The following is a 23,490-nucleotide window of genomic DNA, read 5'->3' on the forward strand; positions in this document are numbered from 1 at the left end:
TAGGTGAACATCTTAAAATAAACAGACACCTACATTTTATAAAGTAGCATGCTTGAGTTTTAATATTTTTTTTACCTTCTCTTCTACATTCATATGATAAGTATCTTGCTTAAGGTAGTATGTAACACACAACGTTTGGTAAAAATATGCAAAGAATGTGGAAGCACTGAAAGGCAAATTATTAAAATTAATGTTCATTTCGAAACAAAATGAACTATGACAAGTGGGAAAGACAAACATTTTGCTGTTGCAAAAGTAATAGAAAATTAAGATTATAATACAGAATTGTGAATTCAAAAGCAAGTACCCGCCTTATTTTATTGTTGATGTGTTTTTATTTCAACTGATTTTGTTGAAGAGACTTTGGGATGTTTATACTGAAAAATATCTTTGCAGTAGTCGTTTTAATTACCCTTCATGACAAAAACAATGTTTGATGAGCAGAATATCACCCAGTTCAATTAAGATGCGTCTATAAGCCTGTATCCTTCTTTACTGAATTTACCTTGAGTTGGAAGTTCCAGCGTAGTTCTACGGATGTGACGTCTAGCATGTTCATGTTGAATTGGTCCGATCTAGCAAACAATCAAAGGGTTACTTTCAAGATGGATTTTGTGGATACTTCAAGTGACAGGCATCCAGGGCAACTCAGACACCAATGGCAACTCCATTTAAGGTGAAAAAAACGTAAAACCAAAAACCTTGTCAAGTACGAGTGCAAGCTACGAGCAGAAGAGTGCTACAGTTCTTTGTTTTGGTCACAGGCATTAGTTTCATCGTGATACCTGTTTAAATTGGTGTTTTTATATTTTATGTGTTTCATGGTTTTCGTGACTGTCTGGACGGTGGTGGTTTGTAGAATTGCTGCCTTGCAGAGGGTTCTTGGGTTTGATACCCACTCTAGGATCTTTCTGCATGGATTTTGCAAGCTCTCCCTCTGTATTCCTCCTTCCTCCAACAATCTAAAAACATGACTGGCTAATTGGTCTCTCTAAATTGCCTTTAAATGTGTATGTGCATGGTTGTTTGTCTCTGTGTTGCCCTGCCGACTGGTGACCTGTCCAGGGTGTACTCTACCTTTTGCTTATAGATTGCTGGACATAGGCACCAGCCCCACCTGACGGATAAGTGGGAGAAGATGGAATATTGGTCATGGGGGAAGTCTCTAAATATGGCTGTTATAAATAGGTTACAATAGTCCTGCTGTAAGTAACCACAGTAAATCAGCATGGATTATCTTTTTGAAACTATTTATGTGTTTAAGTGGCAATCACTTTCAAGTGAGCATCAGTTGCCTCTCAAAATTAATGCTTAATACCACATGAATATATAGCAATTCAACCATTCTCATTTATTACGAGTGGAAGCCTTGCTATATAGCTGACATCTGTTTTATCTGTTTATCATTCTCTCCCTTTTCAACTCTTACTGTTACATGCTCATTAGTATTGGTATGGTGGCATTAATTTTAGTAAGGTAGTAATTTGTTTTGGGTCTAGGCAGAGCTTGTGGGAAATAGATTCAGCTGTCAGAGCACGGTAGTGTTGGCGTTAGCGATGTGAGCTGTCGCAGGGCTGATATATGCTCAGAGGCCAGCAGGGCAAAGCCCGCGGGCTGGCTGCCTCTGCTGCTCTGACGGACGACTGGCAGGAAGCTCGTTAAGACTGGCCCATCATTGCCACAAGGTGAAAAGGAATGTCGCTCTGCAGTAATGTCTTGTCACAACATCCACATATTATATCTCTTCAGAGTGCTTGCCAAACAGTAAAGCATCTAGACAAATATGATATTATGCTGATGCAACATAAGTCCATAATGTCAGCTCCTGCACAGAAAAAAGAAACAAAAATAGATGGTACTTTTTCACCTGCAGAAATCCTTCACATTAAAAACCACTACAGTCAAAGAGACCAATCATGTCAGAGGCACAAATGTTCTATGTAATAGGGAATGCCTAATTACACTTACATCATAGGTGATGCCAAGCCTTCCAGTATGCAGTACAATGGAATTTTTCATGTACCTGAAAAATGCCTCATATTTTTGTCAAATAAAAATCACAACTATTTAATTTGGATTTTAGTGATAGAGCTAAATAAGCATATTTCAACAGACCTAGAAAATTGTTTTCTCCCTATGTATTTCACCAATTTTAATCTTAATCCCCAAGTTGAAACGTTTTAATTACCCCCAAAAAAACATCCCCAAATTAAATAGATACATTTATCCGGAATGTCATATCGTTAAAACAATTAACAGTAGAGTATTTTCTTTTAACTATTTTAACTCTTCACTAATATTTTATTCTTATACATTTTTCCAAGGTCCACATTTGTGTGACAATTTTTTCTATATCTTTTTGCTGCTGTAAACACCAGAATTTCCCAATTGTGGGACAATAAAGGGATTTTCTATTCCATTCTTTTCTACTCTATTCTATATTACTTGTCTTTTTACACTACATAAATAGCATATCTTTTTCTCATTTGACCTTCCTTTATAACTCTATATGTCTTATATTTTTTATTTTTCTTACTATATTTTTGTTGTTGTCGTAACTTTTTTGACTCACTCATGTTAGATTATTGTATTTTGGTTTTGTTTTAACAGTGTTTTATTGGTGCTTTGTACAGCATTTTGGTACTCTTCAAGGTTTTAAAGTGCTCTACAAATAAAGATGGATTGGATTGTAATAGGCTGGACGGACCATGCAATAGTGAAGAGGTAATGTGAAAATATAAACCTAATATAAAGAAATGCTTTCTACTGTTTGATCAAAAAGTGCTTACAGATAACTGCCATATAGTTCTTTTTAAAAGATAAAAAAAAAGTCAATCTCAACAATTCTGGTCTATTTATCTGTTTGGCTCTTGAACTGTTGATGTAGATAAATTACTCTATATAGTTTTATACTTTTAAGCTTAAATAATTTGGTTAATTTTGAAAACATTAATTAAAAACTTCCTAAGTGAATAATGAAAAAGTAGATCTGAAGTTGGTTATGCCAGCTTAATTAAGCAAGACAGCAACATTTTTACATTACTTCGTAGTGTATTATAAATGTCTATGTGTATATGGCACTTTGTTCTCAATTCTTAGTTAATTTATTTCCCCGTGTAAATTCATGAAGGTTATTTGAGTATGCTAATATTCCTTAAACATAAAAAGGATTGGTAGGAGTTGAAATTACTGAGTTGTTATTGCTCTCAGTTGTCCAAACTTACCAGGGCTTACAACAAGAGACAGTTGCTGGCGTAAAGTGATATTTCTTTTGATTTTTGGTTTTGGCTAATGCAATTTAAGGCAGACAACTAGTGGCGGCCTAGTGGTTAGGACATAGATCTTGTAATCCTGAGGTTCTGAGTTCAAAACCCACTCCCACCGACTGCCACTCTGTGGGCGTTTTAAGACTGTATTTCAGTCTTGCTCAAACAGCAAGACTCTTAACCCCACACTGCTCCCTGGGTGCTGCATGATGGCAGCCCCCTGCTCCCCAAGGAGAAATTTAGATAAAATATAGAGAGAAAAGAGCTTAAGAAGATACCCTCCATTTGCTTAATAGTTTTTAGTCTTTTTTATTTTTGTTTTAGGCGTTGTTTTGTTGGTGAATTATACACAAGGGGTCTGTTTCACAAAGCAGAGTTTTCAGTAAACCTGCTTTGCGAAACGGACCCCAGCATTAGAAATTATGGCATAAATAGTTTTTCTCATGCTTCAAACACATGCATTATATATTTGAAGTATGAATTCTTAACTTCTTTGCAGATTCTTATGCTCCTCCCTTTGCCTTGACCCTTACTGTTATCATAACTGAACGGTTTTCCAATAAAAGCTTCCAATAACTATCAGCCTTGAACTGATATTAGCTTTCAGTAAAAAGCTGTGCACGCCCAGCCAGGTATACAGTATGTGTTGACATGTTATGTGATTGGAAATATTATTTTCTGCTAAATATTTTCAGGCTAGAATATACATGCACACGGGTGGAAATAATACTCAAACCTTCAGACACATCATTAGGTTTCCTAAATGACAGTCAGCTAAAGCTCATTACGACTGAAAAATAGCAGTGGTGTATTTTCAGTGCCAGGAAAATAAATGTAAACCGATTTGTGCTTTATCTGGCCTCTGTTGGATACAGATGTTCAATAATAAATTGAGGTAAAAGTAATGCATCAGAATTAGTTTTGGAATTGACACTAACATTGTTATGATCGCTGTGCCGGCTTATTCACGAATAAAGTGGTTTTCAAAGATTCTGCAATGGTAATAATCTCCCCCAAGCCTTTTATTCTAATAAGGATAACAAAAAATAAAAGCTGTTTATACTCAGTCAGAGTTTTGAGGCGGTCCAAATTAAGTTGATCTATTTGATATTGGAAAATCAGCTGCCTCTTAAAGCTCCAGCAGGAAGCCTGTGTATCCACCTACACCAGTCTGGAAGTAGTGAGTCACAGAATGAGCTAGTGAAGCGGGATTGATTTACCATGCTGGAATGTATGACACACACACACACACACTCACACACACACACTTGTATTTTATATTTCCTATCTCCGAGCCTATAGGGAATCTTCCCTGAAAAGTCTTCAGACATGACTTGATGTTTTACAAGAACCCCCGTCTACTTGAGTCCTACAGTTTCTGCATATGGGGTGTTGGGGTTGTTTTCTTTGTTCATTATTCCCTTACTCTTGACTTTTTTGCATGGTTAAATTATTCTCATAGCTCTCTGTATGACTGTTCTGTCTTCAGTTATGTGTGTGCCTTTTCTGTTTGTGTGTAAGCACAGGATTTAAAAAATGCATTCGAGTTTGTTTAAATAGTCAGAGCTGTAGCATAACTTTCAGGTGCCCATTGCCTCAGGCTTTCCCTAAAGGATGCTTTGAATGGACTCAGTTCAGTGGCCAGTTTGCACCTCAGTCTGCTTGTCTCTACTGGGTTCTTACTAAAGTCTTTGCAAGATATATTGTCATTCTTTTGGGAAACTTTGAAGTTATCTCAGCTATTTTGTTCTTTAAAGTTTAGCACATAACAAGTAATACAGTAGCAAATAATTGTCAAATGACTTTATTAAATGTTCAGAAACATAAAATATCACAAAAAGATCATTTAAAGTTATCTTTTAACTTATATTCCTGTTATCATTGGACATAAACACCTAAAATGGTACTTAAAGAATCCAGCTCAATTGACGTTTCTGGTTCACCTAAAGCAGTTTAACATTAGTTAGGTTACTTAAATGAAACTGGTTTTATACCCCTAGAATAGTTACAGTTTTGTCTTATGTTGAGTAAAACATTTTTAACAGTAACTTTAGTCAGTCCTGTGGGCTGATTTTCATTTTATTTTATTGTTTCACAGAAATTAAATTAAGTATTTCTTGGATATGAACCTGATATTATGCATACATTTTAACACAGCTGAAAATATTTATTTTATCTTAATTGGACAATGCAAAGCTATTCTATTTTGGCAAATAATGCCACAAAGTGTGTTTTTCCCTCTGCGCTTACAAGAAACAAACAACATTTTAATTTTTGTCGCTGTGTACTTTGGAAAATAGGTAATAGAATTATAAGAAAATATCAATGGAGGAGTAACTGCCTTTCTTCCAAGGTAACCAACTCAGATTTGTCTGTAAAACTTCCATTTTGAGGTTTAACTAAGTTTCTCACTACATCACAAGAATAAAGGTTTTGCAGATTCTTCACTTTGTTGTCTGGACAGGGAGATAATAGCTGAATTCAGAGATGCCAGCTTGAAGCCTGTCAAAAAAAGAATGATACTATTCTTTTAGATGAACATGTACATGTAGTGTGTGTTCTAATGGTTGTAAGTAATCCATCTTCTTCAGGAGACAACCATTATTGGAAGAAAAAAAGTTGCATAGCTTTTTTTTTTTTTGCTTTTTTCCCTTCTTTGCTAACGGCTTTGTTGCTGAGCCCCTTTTCTCCAAGAAAAACACATTTTGTGCTTATTCCTCCTGTCAGCTTTATAGACTGCCTCATCAGTAGTTAGTCATGAAGCTTTTCTTCATAAACAAGCCAAAGGTTATCCTTATTGTCTCTGATAACAAAAAGCCTACATTTTAGTGCCTTTAAAAAAACCCATGGGAGTATGTCAAAAGAATTCAGCTGAAAAATGTCGTCCAGTTATTCAAAAAAAAAAAAATATCATGTATGACACTAAAAATAAGTATACAGTATATATTTTACATAGTGTTCTGTATATCATGGGCTAATCAATAAAGAGAAGACTGCTGACTCTAGCCTTGTCAAGCAGACAGTCACTTGTGCCTTCCTCAAGGGAGGAAAGCCATAAAAGGTTGCTGCTTAAAAAGCTTGCTGTTCAGTGGTAGTGAATCAGCTGGTGCACTTAGAACCATCTGAAGCTGAAGTGGAACACTTTAAAGACTTTTTTCACATGCTGTGGTTTATTTTTTCAATCTTTTAATTAAGAGGCGAACGATAGGAAACTATTTTTTTTTGCCGCAAACATTTGGCCATAAGGGTTGATTGTGACTCAGATATGTAAGCATATCATGGAATACTGTGTGAAAGAAAAAAAATAGAGTATAACAAGAGGCATGGATGTGAAGCACATCATATAAAACTAAGCTGATAGCAACAAGGGCACAACAGTCATTCAAGAACCACACATAGACACACAGTATCAAGGATACTGGCTATTGCATGCCTTGTGTTAAGCCACTCCTGGACTGGAGACAATAACAGGCTTTGACCTTGGCTAAGGAGAAAAAGAAATTGGCTCTTGCTCAGCTTTTCATAGTCCTCTTTTCATATAAAAGTATATATTGTATTTAATTTGGAAATCAAGGTCTTAGAGTTTAGAAAAAGAGTAAAAAGGGATGAAGACCCAGCCGGTTTGGTCTTTCAGTCTAACAAGATGTTTCCACAGTCAGCAATGATTTGGAGAGCCATTCAGTCTCCATGCTACTGGTCCGCTGTGTCAATTCCATGGTCAGCACTGTGGTCTAACTAATTTTAAGTGTCAGATAAATTTTAGTGCCCTCTTTGGTTCTCCCTGATTACATGCTTTACAGAGATGCTGATCTCATTTTCTAGCAGGATATCAGCAGGTGTGGTGAAAAATGAATTTGGGTTTTCATTAATAGTTAAAGAAAATAATTGAGTTGAAGAGAAATTAAACCTTCAAATGTATCACTGTGGATCTATTAACATATTTATATGCAACTGTAAAACATACTTTTCCTTGAACAAAATGCCCTCCTGTAGATATGCATATATTCATTGTTCTGCAGTCTTGCTCTGTTTACATTGGCCTTGATAGTTGTTAAAAATAAAATGTTCTGTCCTTTAAAATCTCAGGTGTATCTTTAGTTTTACTGTGAAAACTTTAGCTGTCATGGACAATCAAATGAAACATACTGAAACAGTTTGAGTATTACAAATTACTAGGATGTTAGAGTAATCATTAAAGTGCAGTAAACTTCCTCAGACTGAAAAAATACTTGTGCATTTTTATAGCAGGCACCCTCCCCAAGTTGTTGCAGATGCATTTTTTTTCTTACCTGATTTACCTGAAATAAAGGCTACACCTCAGCACAGAGCTGATATTACTGCTGAAAAGGCACCAGATAAAGTTTTTATTTGAAAAAGAAGATCTCCCTTCAGCTATAATCCCTTGCATTCATGACAACTATTTTCCTGACTTACAGTCTAATTAAAACGTAAGCATTTGTGACAAATAATGCCCCTAAGTCTGGGCGGATGTTTATGGTCGGAGCGGTTATGTTAGCTTGTAAAGTAAAAAAGAAGCATTTTGTTTTAGCTTTATGATTTGGAATTAATATCTTTTAATGCAGATGCAGTTTAAAATGAATTATGGGAGATGAAGTAGAAGGCCTTAAGTAAAGTGTTGCATTATGAGAAGTTGAAGCAAGCAGTTTTTCTACAGCAGTTATTTCAGGCTGGCAAATTCCTAACAACTTTAGTAATGCCTTTTGTTTTTTATGCCACAAAGCCGAAAAAACACTTCAGCTTTGACAGAAATGTTTTGACACTGAGAACTTTGCAATTATGATGTCTTCACTCAGCATTCTTGTAACTTTTAGGCTAAAACTATGTTTGGACTAGGTTTTTTTGAGAAAAACTGTTTAGCTGATATACAGTATATGTAGAAAATCTTTTGTTTTAAGAAAATAAGCTAAACAAGACATAAGTTTTGTTTTTTTGGTAAATGATCTGGTTTTCTGTCTTTCTTTGTTATAAATTGCAAAAGGAATGTGCTAATTGCCTCTGTGTATTACCTGAGTGCCTTACACCATTTTTACCTGAAGTTGTAAAAATCTTTTCACAGATGCTAAAAAGTCAGTGTTCTCCTGCGCAGTATGTTCCTTAGTGGATTAACTTTAACAAATTACATTATGTTTTTGCAGCAGACATGATTCACATTTAGTACAGCTGGAAACAAGAGTCAAGATTAGGTATGAAAACAATGCCAACCGTGCTCTTTTTTTTTTTTTTTTGAAGATTTTTGAATCATTTATTCCTAACTTCAATGGTCTAACCTTTAAGCTGTTTGAAGTTATAAAAACTAAGAAAAAGACAAAGCTGGCCAGTCGTAACTGGAGTTCCTTTTTTTAATAGTTATAATTTTATGTTGGCAGGTTATAATACTGTAACATAGTGATGGTATTTTCCTGTATACAAATCCTGATTTTAATTTTTTTTACAAATCCCCCACTCTTGCTTTAAAATTGGGACCAAAAAATTATATTCTAAGTTGTTTGATGCTCTTGTGCTGTTAAAGGGGGAAAAAAGGGGGAAAAAAAGGTTTGAATCAAATCAAACATTTTCATTTATTTGTAAATGCTCAAGGGAGGACAGTAAAGATTTGCGATTATATTAAATATATTGCAGTAAAGCTAATAAACTCTTTGACTTTACATCTGCAGTCTTGTGATATGTTTGGAAATCTAAATGCATTCTGCTCACACTTGAAGCCTGTTTTGAAAGCTTCATCTGTCTTCTCTCTTTTCTTTCCCAGAATGCTCCGGACCACTGGGCATGGAGGGTGGTATAATCTCCAACCAACAGATAACAGCCTCCTCCACCCACCGTGCTCTCTTTGGCTTGCAGAAATGGTACCCATACTTTGCACGCCTCAACAAGAAGGGTCTGGTCAACGCCTGGACGGCTGCCGAGAATGACAGATGGCCATGGATCCAGGTAAAGCACAGTGACAAGATGGAGAGAACACAAAGCCATCTCCGGTTTAGAGAAAACTAAATTAGGGCACAGGTGCAGTCCTAACTGGAGACAGACCCCTTGTTGATTTTGTCATTAAACAGTAAAGTTTTACTTGTTACACTTGTTTTTTGGCTTGTATGTTTAATGTATAATGTTGATTGTGGTGTTTATCTTATTGATTGATATTATTATCCCCCTTTTGACTGATTGGCAACAACAAATAGTTGTTGCCACGCTTTTTAGTAAAGAAATATCTATAAATGTTTAAACTTGGGAGAACAAATGAAGATATCAATTGTTAAAAAAATTTGAAATGTCTCAATTAGTTTATGTAATTTACCGATTCATGGTTATTATGATACTCCTACAGATCATAGCTGTTTTTTAGTTCAAATTTTCATTGCGGCGACCCTTAGTCTCTAAAGAGAATTCCTTTTTTCGTAAATATAATTGGACAACAGACAGTAAAGGTCAATTTATGCTGCTAATGCATAGCCTCTGCAACCGTCAAATCTGTCTCTGTGCACGACCACGCCCCCCGCGCAGAGGTTCTGCAACTGTCGTCGGCCACAAAAAAATCCTGACTATGCGTCAGATGGTCACAAAAAGCATACCAGCAAAACTGGTTCATCACCAGACCTAATCGACATTTGATGTGTGCGTTTGCAGAAGTATAATCTGCCCTTAAGAATGCTCAATTACCCTTCCAACAGTTACTGACTGCATCCCATACTCACATCTTTACAACTGCTTCCCCAGTTCTAAAAAAAAAATTAAAATTGGAATTAGCATCTGATCAGGAAATTTTTTTTTTATGATTTTCTAATAAAAAATATTTCCAAATTGTTAAATCACCATAAAACAGTAATTCATTCCACACACAGGATAGACTATAAGTTAAAACACTGGCCACATAAAGATTAAACTGTAACCATCAAATTTGATAGATTTAGCTTAAACTAGAGTTTTAAAGAGATTTTTTATTTGTTTTTTATGGTGGTTTCAGCAATGTTTTTTTGACCATGTGTTCACAATTATTAAGTTGATCCCTTTTGTGGAAGTTAAAAATGTTTTACCACTTGACAGCTAATAGATTGTGAAACAATCTAGCCAAGACTCTAAATATGCCTGTGTCCAACTAGATAACTGATGCTTCATTTACTGATAACGACCTATAAAGGACATTTTGATAGAACATAGTGTCTGCATTTCTATAACTGTTTTCAACAGCTCTAGCATTGTTTAGCTCCTTGTAAAATCTCTCTGCGCTTACAGAGATCTATCTATCTGTCTGTCTGTCTGTCTGTCTGTCTGTCTGTCTGTCTGTCTGTCTGTCTGTCTGTCTGTCTGTCTGTCTTTCAAATGTTGGTCAAAAACATTTGATTCTCACTTGATCACATTGGCTGTTGGAAATACATTTGATGTTTGATTTAAGTTCTTAGAGACAATTTTTTTATGTTAAACTAAGCTGTGGGCCTTTTGCCCTACAGAGTGTTTGAGTAACCTCCTACAGGGTTTTAGGCCATAACATGCATACAAATGGTAAAATTGTGAATAAAGAACTGAAACTTTAAACCCTTTTTCCAAGGCTTTATTGAAGTTATCATTCATGCAGTGCACCTCTTATTGTTCATGCACAAAATAGTTAAAATACAAATACATTTGGGATTTGCAAAATGCGTTGTGCAAATCCCACTTTCTTATGTCTTTTACTATCTCTTACCCAAGGATAGTTTGCATTCAAGAAACTTATTTAAGCGAAACTCATTATACCTCGGGGTTCATGTCAACATAAGAAACTAATTTATATCTTATTTATATGTAATATTTTAATAAGAATAGAGTACAGGCAGAAGGGGGGAAATGTTTAGCCTTCAGTAAACTGGGGTTGCAGAAATTAGTTTTGATTTAAGAAGCTGTCTACCATAGACTTTGCATGTAAATCAGATGATCTGGCACCCAGAATGCTTTTGGTGGGAATGCACAATTAGAACTTCCCTCTAACAGCTTTTTTCTAACATCACTTATAGCATGAATACGTGTTCTGTATTAAACTCCCCAATGTTGCATTTTATTCAGTGTACTTCGTTTACTCAATTTAATCCATCTTAAAACCTATTGTCTTTGTCAATTTTTCTCCATATTAGGTGAAACACAATTATCTTGTGTGGGAATACATGTACCATTGTTGGTGCAAAACTAGTTTACTGTAATGGCTTTTTAAGATTTTAATATATTTTCTTAATAATGAGAAGAAACTTTGTACATAAAGGGAAACAAATGAACAAATACTGTGTTATTTATAATTTCCTCTTAGGTGCCACAACACAGGTTTTTGTATTCTGGGCCCCCAAATGGGTTATCAATAAACTCTGCTCCAGTTCTTTTGAGTTTCTTTCAGAGCCAGGTAAACATCACAATTGTGTTTGTTTATTTCCTCTGCTTTTCTTCCCTAATCTGAAACACTTACACTGACATGAAGGTACATAAACTGTTATGGGTCAAAGCAATGGGTTTCTTTTAATGGATTTTTTAAATCTACAAATAGGTTAAAAGCTGTAAACTGTAAAGAGGCGAGTCCAAGGATATATGCCATTATAATTTCCCAGTATGCATTGCATGCTGGGTAAAAGCCCAAGTATGCTGAGGGGTAAAATGTAAACACGATTGTACCTGCTATCTTATTTAAAAACTAGTGGTGTGCGAATTGATTAGCCACATATCATCATTGGCATTGAAAAAAGTATCTCATCAATGAATGTTGGTTATTGTCTTACAATGCTGTTCACAAAAAATCACCTGTATTTTTTACTTTATAACCTGCAGGCCCGGTATGCATTATATCCACTATGCAAACACGCTGGAGCAAATCCTAAGGACTTTTGTGCTTTGTGAGTAATGTAAAGTTAGCATCTTGCAAAGGAAAGTACCTTGAGAGTGAAGCAGATCAAAATGCCTGAACACAACAAATTTACTATGACATTTAAAAACAAGCACTTTATGGACTTTGTTGAGTCATCAAGGCTCACTGCAGGAAAGGGAAAAAAAAAAAGACAAACAGATCAGACAGCAGGTAAAACAGCACAGAATGTCCTGCGCCTGCCTCGATGTGTGTGATATTTAGTAAAAAAAACAAAAAAAAAAACAAAAAAACAATTTAATTCAACACGTAGATGACCAATGGTGGAATACCTAGGGTTTAACAATCTGCTCTCACTGTTGGCACACCCTACGAACTCATAACTATTTTGCAGATGTAATGCCGTTTGATCTCTATCAAACAGTTTACTCTAAGAGCGAATGTCTTCCTAAATTTCAATGCAATGTAATAGTTTTCCTAAAAAAAACACTTATTTTTTAAAAAGCTACCCATGCATAAAATAAAGGGCAGTTTTTAAATTAGTTGTTATAGGTCTTTATAGTTGTAAAAAGGAAATATCTTCTTTAAGGATCTGTTTTGCCGGTGATCTTTAAGGTATTGAGCTTATTGGGTTTCTCTCCTCCCAATATGCAGATGTGGCAGAGGGAGATATTACTTGAAAACGGGCCAAGTTTAAACGTTTACCATTTTAAAACCTCTTAAAGTGTCGTTTAGAGCACTGAGTTGTTAGCTTAAATCTTCAACTTGTACATTTTGTAATAAAATGAAAATATATGTACTTTCTCAGAATTTCATGTTTTTCTGTGTTTTCTGCTCCACCAAATGGTTCCCACTTTTCTCAAATTGTGTCATATACAATTTATTCAATAATGGAAAAAAAGACAAAATATACAGTACTAGATCACGGCCTTTACAGTAATTAGTAATTGGTAACACTATGCACTAGCCTTCTTTCATAAATGTAAAAAGGCCATTTATTAATGATTAAGATATAGTTTATTAATGTTTGATAATCATTTATAAACTGCATCTAAAATAATTATAAAAGGTAAATAGATCATATTGCCCTTCCAAGTTAGTAAATCCTAACATCAGTGGGTTTCTTTCCTAACACTAATCTGAATAATTTAAATTCTCCTGCCATTTTAGTTTAGACCTAGACCTAACATCAGGGGACCTAGAACTGAACCTAGCCTTTTTTTTTATTTTATTTATTTAACTTGCCCTGTCATGCTGGACTTACCCTTACCATAATATCAATGGGGTTAATACCTTAATAAATGATCTATTTACCTTTTGAAAATAGTAAAAACATTAATAAATAAATTAGGAATTGATAAATGGTGTCTTTACCATTTATAAATGATGGTTTTGGTGCTTGTTTTTTTAAGTGTAACCATTTTATTTCTTTTCCATAACTTACATTAGTTGGATTTACCTTGGCCACCTGACATTCATTGGATATTTAATAAGGTTCTCTCACTTCTGGTTTATCACCCCTTTTTTCACTCTTGCATGATCAACTGATATATTTTGAGCTTCTGTTGGATATTTCTCATCCAAAAGATAGCTCAGTCCGCCATAAAGGGGAATACAAATTCAAAAAGAATTAGAATTTAGTTTTAGTACCCTATTAGTTTGTTGTTTTATTTTAGGCTGGTATAAAATAACTTAATCTTGCATGACTGTTGCAATGAAAGCAAGCTTTAAAGCATGAATATTTTGTTTTACAGAGAAGTAATAGGCAGAGAGTGAAACAAGAAGGCAAAGAAGACTAGAAAAATATTGCAAAGCATCAGGATAGCATGGAAAGAAAGTCTTCACATAGTAACAGAAAATAAAGGAAAGGAGGCTTGAGAATATGGTACTCAGGTGTGAAAAAATGGGTATAAAATATTCACAAGGTGCATTTGACTTTAATAATGCCACGTGGGATGATGCGCATGATGCTACAGGCATTGTGGGTTCTATACAAAGGGCTTGTGTAATTGGGGCACGAGTGTGGAGGTTTACAGGCATGACAATGCTTTGGGATTAAGCTAAGCAGTCGAGTGGTGTTCCTTTTTGAGGTGAGCTGATGTGGTGTGTCTGTTTGCATGTGCCTAATAGTGAGAGGTGACAACTCTATTAGGTTGTTAGGTTTTCTTCTTTTTTATGTTCCGTTTTATCTGACACAGCACCATAAGGTTTCAGACAGTACCTAATTCCTTCACCCGCTTAAGCCTTAATATATTTATCAGTTTGAGCAAGAACAAAACAGTGTTCTTAGATAGATATAGCCTTTGGGTGTTTGTGGCAAAATATGTAAACACCATATTTGTTTTTACATTTTTTAGGAACTTTGATTTGTGAGTACTTGTAGAAGGTTTACACACCTATGTGAATGGGAGTTTTCACAGCCGCACCACATCCAGCTTGCAAAATTGCATTTGAACACTCAAGGGAAATATGTTGCCGGTCTCACCAATATCAGCAAGATATTGCTTCAGCCAGCTGCGTTGGAAAAATGAAACAATACAAATCACGTCTGACGGCTAAGCAGGTCTACACATATTTTAATGAAAGTTACATTAGATATAATGTTTGGATGCAGAAATCACTTTTGCTTTCTATTCGATTATATATGGCCAGGCTTAGTTAAATGCGTAGATGTACGTGTGAACACAATCCAGAACGAAATGACTTTCTCTTAATTTATAATGCAATTTGATTTATGACAAAACGTATTTTGATATGAGGAGCAAACATGAGATTATTTCATTATTTAAAAAAATCTGCCAGAATTTTGATTGTCAGATTGTCATGTTGGTCAATTTGTATGTGTTATATGAAGAAAAAGATACAAGAGCAGAGTCAACCATGTTTTAATTCGACAGTGTTTCACTGTTTTCTGTTTATGGTTTTAAGTTATATAACAGAAATCTAGATGTAGTGCTGGATTCAGACTTGAACCTCCAAAAGCATTTAAAGACAATTACAAGGTTGGATTAAAGGACTAATGTCTCAGCATGATCTGGAAAAACTAATCCATGCTTTTAATTTTAGTCGACTCGATTACTGCTACAGTGTTTTCACAGGTCTGCCTAAAAAGTGGATCAGACAGCTACAGCTGATCCAGAATGCTGCTGCCCGTGTCCACACTAAGACTAAGAAAGTAGAGCACATCACCCCAGTTCTAAAGTCCTTACACTGGCTCCCTGTATCTCAGAGAATATACTTTAAAATACTTCTGTTAGTCTATAAATCTCTGAATGGCTTAGCACCTAAATACATCACAGACTTGCTATCAGTGTATTAACCCTCCAGACCCTCCTGGCTCCAGCCTGCTCTGCATACTTACAACTAGAACTAAACATGGAGGAGCAGCATTTAGTTCCTATGCTCCATTAATCTGGAACGAACTTCCAGAAAACTGTAAAAGTGCGGAAAGCCTGAGTTCCTTTAAATCAAGACTAAAAACACATATGTTTAGGATTGCCTTCGACTGTTCTAGTTAAACAGTTCAACTAAAACAGCATTAGTTCAACTTTTTCATTTTCTTTAATCCAACTGTTTTTAATAATCTTTTTTGTTTCTGCATTTTTTATTTTATTTTATTTTTATTTTTTTATTTTTTCCTACTTGCTTTGATTCTGTTTTATGTTCCTATATTTTAATCATGTAAAGCATTTTGCATTGTCTTTGTACTTAATTGTGCTATACAAATAAATTTGCCTTGCCTTGCCTTGCCTTACAGACATACTGATAGAGCATGAATATTGAATTTAGTGGTTTCAAACTTATTTTTGAATTGTTCCACATCAGCATCTTCTATTCTTTTAAATGGCTGACTGCAGCTAAAAGTTTTAAAAATACAACTTTTGATGTTATCATTTATTTGCAAAGAGCAAACTGCTCTAGTAGTATCATCATTTTACTCCTAATTGTTAGCAGTTTTAACTATGGCTGAGCAGTTATAGCATTTGCAATTCAATCAAAAATTTACAATTGCAATTCAGTGCAATTTTCCAATTGCTGTGGCCTCCAATATTGGTGAAGTTACTGTACATTGATTTAAAAAGTGTGCAACACTGACTTTCTCACTCCAGCTGTATAGGTGGTGCTAATGCTGTTAGCATGACATAAAAGGAAGAGAGTTGCAGCTGGTGTGTAGATCCATGGATTCATGCCATAAGTAAGCACTTTTCTAAGCAGCAGTAATGGTAAAGTCTTGTGACAATGGACTTTAAACATTTTTAATGTCATGTAATAAATGAAGCCCTCAAGTAAACACCCTACAGGCTTTTTTTTTTTTTTAGTGAATAGAAAATTCTAAATAAAATCGCAATTTTTGTAATAAAAAAAAAATTGCAATTTTGATTTCTGGCTAAATCGAGCCATTTTAAACATTCATGCCTCAATCTTTATGACATGCCTTTTTGTCTCCTGGGGGGCTGATCAATTGTAGTTTCAGACTTTTTTCATACTTTGCAATGTTTCTACAATTTTGATATATTTTTAATTTGAGTTTTAACTGGTAAACCAATATAAAATTTAAATTATTAAAAATACTTTTAGATTAAGTCTCTTACAGTTTTGGACACCAAAATTTGAACCATATTATTCAAGAAGGAAGCCTGTTCCCATCCATGCAACATTCTACCATAGCCAATAAACAGTATGTCAATCTGGGTTCTTAGAAAAAGGTATCATGACATAAATAAAGCTGTCTTTAACATTGTTTGAAAATGAACTATAGGTCTGTCGCTGTTCTATTCTTTAAATAAAGGCATTGTTAGTGAAAACTTAAGGATGATTCACCTACACAGAAATGTGTCTTCCTGACCACAAAACAATTCCAAGGTTATAGCTTTGTAAGATAGCTGTAAAAAAGAGTTATGTAAGTTGATGTGGAAAGGTATTTTTATCCATAGCCCAGGGTTAACAGAGCCTGTCACTCCAAAGACATTTCTTTTCACTCATCTTTATAAAACAGACCAGGCTCATTCTGCAAAGAGCAATCTTCAGTTTTTGCTGCTGTCTATATATTGGCAAGATTGTTTAAACACATTAGTATGCTCAGACATAAACCATTAAATTGTAGCTTCAATTCTTTCACTGTCCTAGTAAAAATAAATGTTCATTTGCATTTTACATTTAAACCAAAAAAGTGAATTTTGAATTTCTCTGACCAGAGCACATTTTTATACAGTAGCAGCCATTTAAATTGGCCCTTCCCAGTCAAACTTCAGTTTCCAACTTCCAGCCACTGGAGTGACCCCCTCTTGCATATTCTTTTTTATTTGACTCCACCATTTTATTGAATTAAAGGGTCTGACCAGAAGGTGAAGCTTTTCTTTGGATGTTAATGTCCACAAGTCATGACAGAAGGAGTATTTTAGTGAAAATATAGATGTTAAAAATGGATTTGTAGGGGACCAGCTAAGGGCCAATCAAGGGAAGTGAGGAAATTTTGAATGGCTGCTAATGTGTGTGCACACCATCTCCTATATTGCTATTGAAAAACTACAAATGTTTTTTTTTTTTTTTTTTTTTTTTAAGTGCATCGGGTGCTCCAATAATTTTTCTTAAGAGGACCTAATGAAAAGTAAGTTTTATACATAATTAAAGGTTATCTTATGAAAAGGTACTTACAATCTGACAACCAAGCCTTATTAGGACAGATGGTTAATCAGACTGTGAACGGCATAAGTAAGTAGGTCAATAAAAAATAAACAAATGTATCCTTGTCTTTTAGACCCAAGCTTGGAATGAAACCTTGTTAGTTAATCTAAATTTTGAAACCTAAATAAATCATTTTCCAGTCACAAAGCTGCAAGTTGAAATTGCCTCAAAGAGAAAAAAAATGCATTTTTTTTCTCTCTCTAAAAAGCTTTCAGCTTTTATTTTTTGTAGAATATTAAACAATTTTGTAATTTCCTGTGGCAGAAATGTGATCTATAAACAGTTTTTTTTTATCAGACTTTATTATACAAATGTAACATGACAGTAAGTGAATAAATACCTTTGAACCTTAAGTTCCATGATTTCTATTTCCCTATGTGCTAAAAACATTATGCACATACAGCAGTAACCTGATTTGCACTGTTTGTTCCAGTTCTTCTGCACCTCAGTCTTTCATCACTGTAAATATAGGTCCATTATTGAATAGATAACACTTTTGCTTGAGAACTCCAACCACGGATTATATTGAACCGTTTAGGAATAACAAATCCTGCACCTTTTGTATTTCTAGGTTACATGTTTTTTCAGGGGTGGGATTAAATTAAAACTACAGTACACACATGCATAAAGTGGTCATGATTAAGTCTGTTTCCTCTTTTAACATCTCTTTGTGTTTTCCACATATTTGACATTTAAGCAACATTATAACCAAAAGGCTAACTAAATCTCAGTTGTTATGTTTAGAATAACAGTTTAAAAGCAATTTATATATATATATATATATACATGTATATATATATATATATATATATATATATATATATATATATATATATATATATATATATATATATATATATATATATATATATATATATATATATATATATATCACTAACACACTTTTATTTAACACAAATACATTACTGCTGCTACAAGATTATGTTATAATAATGTTGTCTATGGTTATTTCAATCTCAGCATAGTGAGATTCTAACATGACACGATAAAGATGAGTTTATTAAAAGTAAATCTTCTGTAAATAAGAATTACCTGTTTTATCTAGGGACATGCAGGACTATGATTTTCAAATGTTTTTAGTTCTGTGAACATATTTATGAAAATCAAGGATTAACATCCACTTCTGTTACAATTGATTAAAAAACTTTAGAGCCAGCATAAGGCTGCTTTTGGTATCAACCTAACCAACAGACCTGAGGACTTTTGTTGGGTAATAATAAAAGCAGAAATGATGATGGAGGACTTCTGCAAACACGTAGTAAACCAACAAAAAGCTACAAAAACATGTGATTAAAACTCCAAAACAAGCCAACTCCCAAAACAAACGCAACATCTATAGTCACAAGCTTTGGGTGTTGATCTAAATATCAAAATCCTGGATACAAGTGACTGAAATGAGTTTTCTATGCAGAGTTTCTCTCCCCTAAAGATAGGGTGAGAAAATCAGTATCCAGGAGGGACTCAGATTTGAGCTGCTGCTTCTCCAAGTCGAGAGGAGCCAATTGAAGTGGCTCAGGCATCTGGTTAGGATACCTGCTGGACACCTCTCTGGTGAGGTGTTCCCTATCCTCTGTTGAGGTGTGTCCCACCAGGAGGAGACCAAGATGAGGACAAAAGACAAGCTGAAGGGACTATATTTCTCAGGTTATGGACTCTCCTGGAGGAGGTTGCCCAAGTGGATGGGGGAAGTCTAGGCTATTTAAAAGTACTGACATGAAATATTATATGCAGGAATTATCACTATCAAATTAAAATGTATTAGAGTGAAAAATAAACAGTGATCGGATTGTACTGTTTAAATGGACAAAAGTCATCACAATAAAAGAGATGGCTGGATACAGCTAGGCAGAGTGATCAGCCAGAAAATGTGGAAATACTGTAGGTCATATTGACACAGAGCGCACATACACACTCTTGTCGGCCTGCTTCATTCTGATAAAATCCTGGCGATACATGCATGCCCATCAGATTGTCTATCAGCATATTGACTCCACTCAGTCGGAGAACAATTTAATACATTTTCTGCCAAATCTGATCAGAATATTCAGACCGACATGTTAACATGACAGTTAGACCAATATTCCTAAAGTAAATTCCTATCACTTATGTCCTTGGAAATGTAGCTGTTGCTAATAAAAATAAGCCTGTAATGTGTGCTGGGTAGCTTTTCAGCTAAAGCTTTAAATACATTTGACCCTCAGAAAAAGCTTTAATTAAAAAAATGCCATGGCTGTTTGCATGTGTCAGGAGATGACGAGGTTGGAATCCTATCCAGACTTCAGTTTCTTCTTCTTCAAGTATATTTCATGGTAGTGAGCTCTATTCTTCTATTCATCATAGAAGTAAGATTTTATCACTTCACACACCAAACATGCAGTCTGTAAGATAAAGGCAATAAAAATAAATCTTATTCACCATTGTAATATATTTTATCACTACAGGGTCACAATTCCTATAGTTTTAAAAAAGAATCAGATTATTTTGATGATGATAAATTTTCGGCTGTTGTAATATCAGTTTGTAATCAATGAATAGTAGATTTCCTTTGACCTTGACCATTCTATGTTTGTGTCTTTGTGAAGGCGATGTTTGGCATGTCGGCTTGATTAGACTGGATATGGAATTATGTGTGGTCTTAAAAATGCAAATGGAAGGAAACTAGCTACCAGGAGGTCTGTTGTCTTTTTAGCAGAAGGCTGCTGTTGTCAAATAACAGTTACTCAGCTTGTTTACAACATGCTGGTAAAGCTTTAAGGTGCCTTTATTGAAAAATATTAATTACAAACAGTAAGAATGTTAAGTGTTCATTAGATGGCTTCAGTGTTGTTGATGTAAATGAACCAATCTGCTGCAGCTCAGCCACAGACAGTAACTCAAATCTGGGCCTGCAGCCTGCAGTTAAATTTAATGATAACGTGTTGTCTTTAGAATTTAAGGAAATAAAAAAATATATATAATTTACATCAGATATTAAAATTGGCTATTTTTAATTCTCTTTAGTGTTATTTTATATAGATATCTTCATCGAAATTGCATTATTTGGCAGGATATTTAATTCCAAGGATCATGCGTGAATATGCATGCATAGACTGTTGGATAAGCCTTCAATCTACTTAAAACCTACATTTATGTTAGACTTCTAGTGGCTAAGATACGTAGCATGCACAGACTATACTAAAATGAAAGCTGGAAAGATAAGAGTGTGGTAAATGTGACTTTATTGTATTCCATCAACATTTTATCCTCCAGTAGAAAACTGTGACACTATTATTGTTTGTCGGATTGTTTTAGAGCTCCCTGTTTTTTGGGTTTTTTTGCATCCCAAATAAATGAGCTGGTTTCCTACATACTGTATACTAGAGCAGTTTTGCTCTACACCAAGACAGTGTCCTACTTGCAAGATTGACCCTATTGATTTCAAACCTAACCCAGTATCAAAGAAAGGAAAGTATAGCACATTTTTGTAACTATACAGTTTAAAATGATATACATGTAGGCCTCTGATTCATCTCATTAAGAACAGCTAACAGTGTTTTCAGTGCAGTTGAGGGGGAATTTTCTTTATTTCTCAGGGGTAGATTTTTTTTAATTCCTCACAAACATTTTAAGTAGTTTCAATAGAGCATTTCCTTACTCCTTCCACTCTAAAAATCACGCACAGCTGCTTTTGTGGAGACACGCAATCTACACAGTGATGATGCTTCCATTGATGTTGCATTTAAACTAGGAAATTAATCTCGATTAGCAATGAAGGGACAGAGGTGCATTTCTGAGTTGCCATTAAACATGTGAAGGATCACCAACAATTAGTCCAGCTGAGGCTTGTTAGTGACAAGGCTTTTAATAGGTGCAAGAGGTTCTTACTCTATTGAGAAAATGGAAATGAAATGAAATGACCGTGAAAGTAAGGTTCAGCAAATTACTGAGGTTCTGAGAGTTCCATGTCTATGTCTAATTCAAGAGTTATGTTTGGTTAGATATATTAAATGGCAAATACATTTTGATTCTCTAAACAGTCAAATAAGGTTGGAAGAAACTATTTATTTCAATGAGAAAAAGGTTTTTGTACTGGTTCACTGTGATATTTTTGTATGTTTACAGGGTTTATTTATATTTCACTCCCACTATTAAAGTCATAGTTCACATCCAACCTGCTCTCCCACTTCATAGTTTTCTTGTGACCAGTTTTTCATTTCTTTGTTCTTTCTCATTAAGGAGTGAACCAATAATCAAAATTGGGCCAATTTAGATTATCATATTGTTGTGATGAAACATGACTGATATTTACCAATATTCCATCTATTTTCTTACCCTTTCAACACTATGAAAATACAACCACATCCTTTATGTTTCTGTTCTTCTTCTAAGCCCCAATGCTGCTTCACTGCATCACTATCACAGTAAAAGTTAATATGTACTAAAATCAAAAGAAGGCTATAGTCTAGCAAAATGTTGCTGCAATAAAGGTTCCTCTATATTGAGGTTTTTAGACACTCTTACCAGAGGTGTCAATCAGTTTCACAAGTGTTGCATGTGTTTCATGAATAACATACAGGGTTGCAACCAATACTGAAAGATGGTCTTTACTCTTTAAGCTGAGGCGTCCTTTAGCTCTTTTTTCAACCATTTGTCTGTGAGCATTCTCTGATCGCTCCAAAAAGGCTCCACTGCTTGATCACCAAAGGCCTTCACATTTTGTCACGAGAAGATGAGAGTTGTCATCAACTGACATCAGCTTTCTCACTTTCTCATGAGCTTCCCAGAATTGCACACCACATGGCTCTATTTCCAACAAGTATTGACAGATCATGAACAAAGAGTGTAGAAAACAGAGACGCAATACATTACTCAGACTTATGAAAGCTGCTGCAGTCTGGTGTATTGTTAAAATGTTTTGTCATCTTAGGTACCAAGTACTGTATATGTGAAGAGCTGAGGCTTTTATATACGTTATTCTAGAATGCCGACAGGAAGCTCCTAGTCTATATCTTAGGGAGTGCAATGAAGAATGTGAAAATGCCACACCAAAATAAAAACTTTGTTACTTTACTACATTTACAGTAGGGCTGCAACTAACAATTATTTTGCTTATCGATTAATCTCTCGATTTTTTTTTTCCGATTAATTGAGTAATAATTGGATAGCAAAAGGTTACATAAAGAAGACTTTTTACAGACTTAAACAAGGTGAAACTAAAGCTTTTCTACTTAAGGAGTTCTGGATAGAATACATTGACAGATGGAAAACTTTTTATTACCTTAAATGCTAAATATTTATATAGTTTTTACAATCTTAGTATAGTTACTGCTCTAAGTGGCATGTTTTACAGTCTCTATACTCCAGTTACGATTAATCATTTATTACTTGAAAGCTGCAAACCCAACATTATGTTTATCAAAAGGGTGCTCGCCTGTGGACAGAGCAGAATTATTTCGGAATAAAATTATTTGTTTTTATGGGTAGAGGGAAAAATAATTGAAAACTGTTGCTTTTTTGTTTGCTTTTCAATGCTAAATATGATTAAACATTGTTTTCTGCTATCTTTGTATTTTCAGAATACTGCAAAGAGATTTCTTAAAGCCTCAAAACTATTTTAATTGAGCCATTTTTAATCTCAGTGGAAATGTTGCTCCCTTAAAAAAGAAGTCTTTATAATTCCTAAAACCTTTCCTTTTTCTTTCTTTTTTC

At 34.6% G+C, this 23,490-nt stretch overlaps 1 protein-coding gene across 1 annotated transcript in view; it reads left to right on the forward strand.

Moving 5' to 3' along the window:
* LOC119773038 (EGF-like repeat and discoidin I-like domain-containing protein 3) overlaps positions 1-23,490 on the forward strand; it is a 158,973-nt gene that overhangs the window by 85,155 nt on the left and 50,328 nt on the right. Inside the window, exon 5 of the mRNA XM_038269832.1 lies at positions 9,034-9,215. Within this exon, the coding sequence (XP_038125760.1) occupies positions 9,034-9,215 (182 nt within the window). The remainder of the gene's footprint in view (positions 1-9,033; positions 9,216-23,490) is intronic.

Source organism: Cyprinodon tularosa, unplaced genomic scaffold (genome assembly GCF_016077235.1).
Source record: "Cyprinodon tularosa strain WSP-4 unplaced genomic scaffold, ASM1607723v1 ctg74, whole genome shotgun sequence".
In the NCBI taxonomy this organism is placed as follows: domain Eukaryota; kingdom Metazoa; phylum Chordata; class Actinopteri; order Cyprinodontiformes; family Cyprinodontidae; genus Cyprinodon; species Cyprinodon tularosa.